Source organism: Phoxinus phoxinus (assembly GCF_949152265.1).
Source record: "Phoxinus phoxinus genome assembly, chromosome: 14".
Taxonomy (NCBI): domain Eukaryota; kingdom Metazoa; phylum Chordata; class Actinopteri; order Cypriniformes; family Leuciscidae; genus Phoxinus; species Phoxinus phoxinus.
This window is the reverse complement of record NC_136889.1, coordinates 2,032,647-2,040,484: the sequence shown is the minus strand read 5'-3', so window position 1 is coordinate 2,040,484 and position 7,838 is coordinate 2,032,647. Positions and strand designations below refer to the sequence as shown.

At 35.9% G+C, this 7,838-nt stretch overlaps 2 protein-coding genes across 4 annotated transcripts in view; both read right to left on the bottom strand.

Moving 5' to 3' along the window:
- Positions 1-7,214, bottom strand: gpatch11 (G patch domain containing 11). The gene is made up of 8 exons (XM_079635555.1): positions 6,914-7,214; positions 6,111-6,337; positions 5,992-6,033; positions 5,785-5,905; positions 3,521-3,611; positions 3,305-3,427; positions 237-318; positions 1-151 (listed from the first exon to the last, which is right to left on the bottom strand). Exons 1-8 carry the CDS (start codon positions 6,961-6,963, stop codon positions 93-95), a joined length of 795 nt encoding a protein of 264 aa, XP_079491681.1. The 5' UTR covers positions 6,964-7,214; the 3' UTR covers positions 1-92.
- Positions 7,215-7,564: 350 nt separating this feature from the next.
- The window catches only part of mypn (myopalladin), a 46,044-nt gene continuing 45,770 nt past the window's right edge, over positions 7,565-7,838 (bottom strand). For all 3 annotated transcript variants that reach the window (XM_079634798.1, XM_079634797.1, XM_079634799.1), the window contains one exon: positions 7,565-7,838. This exon is cut by the window's right edge and continues 1,798 nt beyond it. The gene's annotated coding sequence lies outside the window, so the exon portion shown is untranslated.

The following is a 7,838-nucleotide window of genomic DNA, read 5'->3' as shown; positions in this document are numbered from 1 at the left end:
TCAAAACATCAATGCAATATTTAATAAATGAAAAGTAAACATAAATATTAAACACAGCTATGCAAATATAACGAAGTGTTCTCGATCGTTGCTCAGTCGTCATGATCTGCTGCCGTGTCACCGGGACAGTTTGAGCTCAAATCCTCCTCATCTGTTGGGCGAGAACATTTCAGTGTTTTAATCATAATTTATGCATCAGCTCAAGATATTAGACATTATACAGTAACACTTCTCACCATTATACGCCGTCCCACACCATATGCAGTAAAAGTGGACTCCTCGCAGATACGAGGTGAGAAACTGCAGCTTGTCTAGAGGCTGTGAAGGAAGGACAAGAGCATGATGGGGCTTCACAATAATACTATTTTGTGTCAAATTTATTTTACACATAAAATAATGTTCTACAAAGTGAGAACTATTAGATATATCAAGTTATCATCTTATTATATAAATCTATTACATAGTAATTAAAGCTGCAGTCCGGCACTTTTTTGGGTTTAAAAATATCAAAAAAGACATTTTTGAAAAAAAACGTAACCAGCCAGTGTTCAAAACGATCTGCTTGCCTTACCTCGATTCAAAACGGTAAGCTTGTAATAATGATTTTAATTCCAGTGGTACTGGTGGATTTCCGCGGGAATTTCGAGCATGTCTTTGCGTCATTACGTCACTTCTGTACACATAGAGAAGGAGTCCCCGGCTAGCGTGTGTGGATGATGGTGGAGATTTAGCTTAGCACTTGGTATGGCGGATCCCGAAAGTTTAAAGCGACAATCACCAGTGACAACTGGAGATTCACCAGTTGTAAAACACAAAGACTTAAAAAAAAAATATTTTTCACGTTTTGACGTGATATAAGCAATCGTTAGATTTGATCAGCATGGTACCCTACTGCAATGCTTCCCCCCACCCCCCGAATTTGGTCAGAACAAAAGTGAATGTTACTTACTTGTTCAGATGACATTTCCCGATGAAAATTCTAATGTTGACACTTTCAAAAAGTATACTCTGAGATTGCTGATGACAGTAACGTTACAGTATCCACAGCGACGCGGCAGCCTCAATACATTGTGTACATCCGCGCTGTTTCATGCCGATTTACTACCCACGCACAGTTAATAATTCCGCGAATAACTGCAATTGCAGATTTCTAACAGAGATGGCGACAGAGAGGAAAAACGACGGACTGCAGCTTTAATAATAGTAATAATAACACATTACCTGGTTTTAAAATGATTATGTTTATATAAATACATATGCATACATACACACACACACACACACGCATACATACATGGCTGTGCGATATTGAAGAAAAATGCGATATGCGATATCTTGCTAAATAATGCGATATTCGATATGCGATACGATATTTATTTTTCTAAAATCAATTAAAATTGTATTAAGAGAAATCATATAACCAAAATTTCAAATTATTTATGGGAAAGAAATCACTACAACTTTTGAAAGTGAACAACAGCAGTTTTTTTTATGTTGCATTAACACAAATTACATTTTAACATTACATTTAAATGTTACAATTACATTTTAACAATGTAAACAAACAGAAAATAAAAATATCACTAATACTTTGCTCCACTATATAGTTAGGCCTACATCAACCTGAAAACATGAACATTCAAGTAAACAAAAACACTTGAGAAACAGTGGAGTTACTACTTTGCTCTCTTTTTGTTTTGTTTTTGCCAAGAAAAACCCTGGTTTCCCGACTGTGGCGATCGGAACCATATCCTTTGCCAGATAGCGTGTAATGGCCTTGGTTATCTCACTATGACGGCGGGAACTTACAGGATATGGTGTTATGCTTTCGAAGCTTGATGATATGGATTGTTGCTTGGGTTGGTGAACGAGGGTTGATTCACCTGAGCTTGAAGATTTTTCTGCCGAGCATTGCTGATACAAATCGTTGTGCTTTGCTTTGAGGTGACTGAACAGATTTGAAGTGTTTCCCGTTTTCGTTGCTACACGAGATTTACATGTTTTACATATAACTTCAGTCTGCATGTGGTCATCTCTTTTAAATCCAAAAAACTGCCATATCTTTGAGGTGCTTCTTCGTTTTGGCACTAAATCGTCGGCAGCAGCTGCGGATGTCTCAGGCTGGCTCATTTTATCATATTAGTTTGCTATGAGCGCGTCACTCACTGCGTGCTGGCTTGTTGATGGTCAGACGTCAGAGCAGTGAGCACGCGGGCGCTATGCGCACGCACACACACAACTAACGTCCGCATGTCAGATGATCTGTGTCGTAAAACTATATAGCTTTGTATTATTTTGTTCATTTATCGCAAATCATTACGATATGCATATCGCGATATGCGAATTTGCGATATTTCGATATTTTCGATATATCGCACAGCCCTAATACGCATACATACATAAACACACACACGCATGCATACACACACACACGCATGCATACACACACACATGCATGCATACACACACACACACGCATGCATACACACACACACACGCATGCATACACACACACACACGCATGCATACACACACACACACGCATGCATACACACACACACACGCATGCATACACACACACACACACACACATACACACACATGCATGCACACACACACATGCATACATATATATACACACTAGGGATGCATAACAATTAATCGCAATTAATCGTTTGCAGAATAAAAGTTTTTGTTTACATCATATATGTGTGTGTACTGTTTATAATAATTATGTATATATAAATATACAAACATGCATGTATAATTTTAAGAAAAAATTTTTTATTTATATATTAAGTATTTATAATTATATATAATATCAATTATATTTAAATATCAAAATGTATATAAACATGTAAATATTTTTTAAATATATACATGCATGTGTGTGTGTATTTATAAATACATAATTATTTTACACAGTACACACACATATATGATGTAAACAAAAACTTTTATTCTGCAAACGATTAATTGCGATTAATTGTTATGCATCCCTAATACACACACACACACACACATATATATATACACACACACACACATGCATACATGCACACACACACACGCATGCGCACACACACACGCGCGCACACACACGTATAATTCATTGTAGTAAAAAAAAGGAGAGCATGGCAGAACAAATTATCTCATTAAATGTTCTCAATATCTCTTTCATCAAAGCTCAAACATTCAAGCCTGTTCTCAAAGTTACTGTAAGACAAATTATAAAACATTTCCTCCCCAAACTAGCGTATTAGCAAAGAGAGTGCCATACACACAGGTGTGAGGAGCAACTCACCGTTAGCTCCTCCTCTTCATCATCACTTCCCTCAGGTTTAGCTTCCTCTTCCTCCAGAAGCTCTTCCTCCTCGTCTTTCGCTACTTCGGGCCAGTACCAGCTGTCTCTGGGAGCGGTGACGCCCTGCAGGAAGAATCACAGCGGCAGAGTTTGAGATCCAGACGAGCCTCATGCTAATGTGTTCATCCCTCAAGATCGAGTCTTTATCCGAATGACCTTCTGGCTGTCCAGCTGTTCACAGGCGCGCTGGCTCTTCCACAGGTCGCCCTGTGTCTGACGCTCTTCTCTTTCGGTTCTCATACGCACTCTGTAATGAAGATGAACAATATTTTCCTACCGTAAATATATAAAACATGTATTTTTGTGAGTGAATGCAGCACAATCGAGAACATAAATGCACAACTTTAAAGGAGATTTTCTCAATTTTTTTGCATCCTCAGATTCCAGATTTTCAATAGTTGTGTCTCGACCAAATATTGTCCTATCCTAACAAACCACACATCAATGGAAAGATTATTTATTCAGCTTTCAGATGATTTATACATCTCAGTTTAAAAAAATTGACCCATGTGACTGTTTTTGTGGTCAAGGGTCACATATGATTTTTTTAGTTGAGTATCATATTTGATACATCAGACTTTTATGCTAATATAGTCTGATATATTGAGAATATGGAGGGAAAACACCTCAATATTATTCAGAGGCTCAAACTGAGCTAAATATGTGTAATGTACAAAATATGTGCAATATAATATTGGTGCAGATGCTGATATATTAAATTATTTTGCTTGTAATTTAAATCAATTAGGTCTTCCACTGACATAAAATGCATATAAATATAATCTACCAATCAACCCCCGGTTACACAGACCAGGCTTAAACTAGACCCAGATTAAAATGCATGTTTGAGCTGATATAACTGATAGCAACTCCATATAATTTCTTAAAATGGTAACACTTTACAATAAGGTTCATCAGTTAATCTATGACCTAACAATGAGCAATACAGTGCTATGCATAAGTTTAGACACCCATGCTAAAGTTGACTAAAAAGAGGAATAAAAAATCATCCTTTGGAAATTGAACTTAATGCCTTAATTTAAAAAAATAGGAAAAATCCAACCTTTAAGGACACCAATTTTCTTTGTGAATGAATAATGTATCGTAAATAAATACATTTTCTTCCTTAAAATACAGGGTGCATAAGTTTGGACAACCCTATGTTAAATTCCCATAGAGGCAGGCAGATTTTTATTTTTAAAGGCCAGTTACTTCATGAATCCAGGATACTATGCATCCTGATAAAGTTCCCTTGGCCTTTGGAATTAAAATAGCCCCACATCATCACATATCCTTCACCATACCTGGAGATTGGCATGGAGTACTTTCCATAAGATCATCTCTCAATGCAAATCAAACCAGCTGTTAGGCTAACTGAAATAAAACCATGCCAATCTCCAGGTATGGTGAAGGATATGTGATGATGTGGGGCTATTTTAATTCCAAAGGCCAAGGGAACTTTATCAGGATGCATAGTATCCTGGATCCATGAAGTAACTGGCCTTTAAAAATAAAAATCTGCCTGCCTCTATGGGAATTTAACATAGGGTTGTCCAAACTTATGCACCCTGTATTTTAAGGAAGAAAATTTATTTATTTACGATACATTATTCATTCACAAAGAAAATTGGTGTCCTTAAAGGTTGGATTTTTCCTATTTTTTTAAATTAAGGCATTAAGTTCAATTTCCAAAAGATGATTTTTTATTCCTCTTTTTAGTCAACTTTAGCATGGGTGTCTAAACTTATGCATAGCACTGTACATTTGTTACAGTATTTATTCATCATTGTTAATATTAGATAAAATTACAGCTTTTCATTGTTAGTTCACAGTGCATTAACTAATGTTAACAAATACAACCTTTGATTTTAATAATGTATTAGTAAATGTTGAAATCAATATGAACTATTATTAATAAATGCTGTAGAAGTAGTCTTAGTTCATGTTAAATAAGGTAGTTAACTAATGAACCTTATTGTAAAGCGTCACCCTTAAAATTGATCAGTGCCATTGTTTTGTCTCAAGATTCACACCAGAAATGTTTTTTATTTATTTCTAAGGCAAGTTAATAAAAGCTACTTAAATGTCCTAATTGTGGGCTAATCGTGGCTTAATCTAAGCCCTGTCTGTGAAACCAGGACACTATATCTTCATAAGATGATATTTAAATGCCTAGTTTTGTAGTTTTAAAACATAAAGTGCAATGTAATACAGTGATGATTGAGAGATGTAGTAATAAACCTTCCTCAAAAGCCTGATGATCATATTTGAAACTCATGATTTTTCTAAAAATGATCAATTAAACTGAAGCTGCTTCAGTCCAGCAAGTGAAATATTACCAAGTTATTCTTACATTTACTTAATAAAATCAGTAAAAATTCCCTAACAAAAAGATTTTATTATCATCCGCAGGTTTATACCTAAAATCCTCCAGTGATTTCTTCTCCACATGTTGTTTCATTTGCACTTTTCTCCGGTAATTCTGCAGTTCCTCGTCTGCTTTCCTCTTCTTGAGTCCTTCCATTCCAATGCCGCCTCGGTCTGGAAACCGTGTGCAAACACCAGAGTTTCAGAACAATGTCTTACTTGCATAATCAACGATAAAAAAGCAGAAAACACCCATCTACCAGTTTTGATGTTGAGAGGAACCGGCTCAACCCGTCCAGCACCTGCAGCACGAGAACACTTTGTTATGCACACAAAACGTTTTATGGTCATTTTATTTAAGTCCCAATCAATCACCGACCCCGTTTTCCCAGGCCTTGTCCTTCTTTATATCCCATCTTCTGCAGTAACGCAAAGCCTTTATTTTGACTGCTTATGGAGCTTTGCAGCGCGACCTCGCGACTCTCTCTCTCCTGCTCTCTGAAGCTCTTCTGCCGGTTCTGTGTGTTCTTCTCTTTCTGCACCGCCTCCTTTCTCAAGGCGTCCTTCATCCGCTTCACCATCGGCACGCCAGGACGAACATCTGAGCTGTACATGTGCAAGAGCATCAAAACAACACGTGTGACACAATGAGACACAATGAGGAGATAGTTGTGTTGTTTAGGATGTCAGTCGGCTGGAGGACATGGGAATAATAGATCAATTCTAAACAAACATTTGTATTTATTTTCTGTATTAGCATATTTGACTGGTGTAATATGGGGTATACACTGATTTTATGTTTTTTTTAAGCTATTCTTCAAAGAATACGTCAAATAACAAAACATGGCACTGCTGGACATACAGTTAAAACTAGCCTAAGCTGCCCAGGGAGAGAGCAGCTAAAAACAACTGAACACCAGCTTTTACCATGTATTACCATGTTTTTATTTTAAATAGCAACGCTTCACCATCATTCATGGTTGTTGTAAGTGCTTACACAGCAGATTTTCATGTAATAATGATCTAAGAAACTTTACATTACATTTAAACTGACATGTGAACTGTTGATTGCGCGTGAATACAAACGTTACTCCGTGTTTGTTTATCTAACGCATTAGCAAACATCAAACTCACGCTGACAGTAACAGGGTATCGTTTCAAAAACACATGTTTTAAACTCACATTTTGTTCAGGAAAGCGTCAGACATGTAGTCATCTTCACCATCAGCCATTTGTGCGATTAATCAGCGATTGAAAGCAAATTATAACTGAAATAGAAATGAAATTCAGTGGATCGCTGTTGTTGTTCCGGACGATAAATGAGTCCGACTGGAACTCAGCAGAAAGTGTATTAGGTTCCTATTTACACTGAGAACACCGGTAAAAAAATACATTTACCAATGTTTTAATATAAATGTATACATATATTTTTATTATAAAGAAATATATCAAGGAAAATAAAGCAGGTTGGGATTTATTCACTGTTATGTTGACAGGAAGACTCTATATAACATCCAATGTTATCCTGTAATATCCGTTCAGCATTTTTGTATTATTTATTCAAAAATCAAATATTTACATTTACATACATTATTAAATGAGACCTATTTTTCTCAAGTCAAGTAACTAGATTAAAAGCTATCGGATTTGATAGCCTGCTTGGTAGATTTCATTGGGGACCGTGTTTTATCTATCAATATTGATTTGCACATTGGTCCACAAATAATATTAATTTCATAACCTGAAGTATATCTGGTTATGGCTGAGTTATTGCAATCATGTGTGCTGTAAGTTTACAATGCAACAAACTGAAGAAGAGACGCCATCTTTGTTTGAATAAATATAACTTTATTTTCAAGAAAAACATCTATTATACATGTTCACAAATTAGGTATTTTTTTATCCTAGTGATTGTATAACAATACATTTGATTAAAGGCTTTTGTAAACTTCCACAACAATTTATAATATCTAATATATTTCTGATTCTGTAATATTGCGGAGATTTACCTCAAGCAGCAGTATTTATTCTTCAGGAACAATATTAAATAAACATGGCAAAATAAACTCTTTCCTTGCATGTGCAGCATAAGATCATTTAGGTACAG

Bases quoted from the DNA above. Each gene is read 5' to 3' on its own strand.
- gpatch11 (XM_079635555.1), bottom strand. From the start codon at position 6,963: ATGGCTGATGGTGAAGATGACTACATGTCTGACGCTTTCCTGAACAAA. The intron at 3,612-5,784 runs GTATAAACCTGC...TCTTCATTACAG, and splicing joins AAATCACTGGAGGATTTTAG to AGTGCGTATGAGAACCGAAA. The intron at 152-236 runs GTGAGAAGTGTT...CTCGCCCAACAG, and splicing joins GTGTGGGACGGCGTATAATG to ATGAGGAGGATTTGAGCTCA.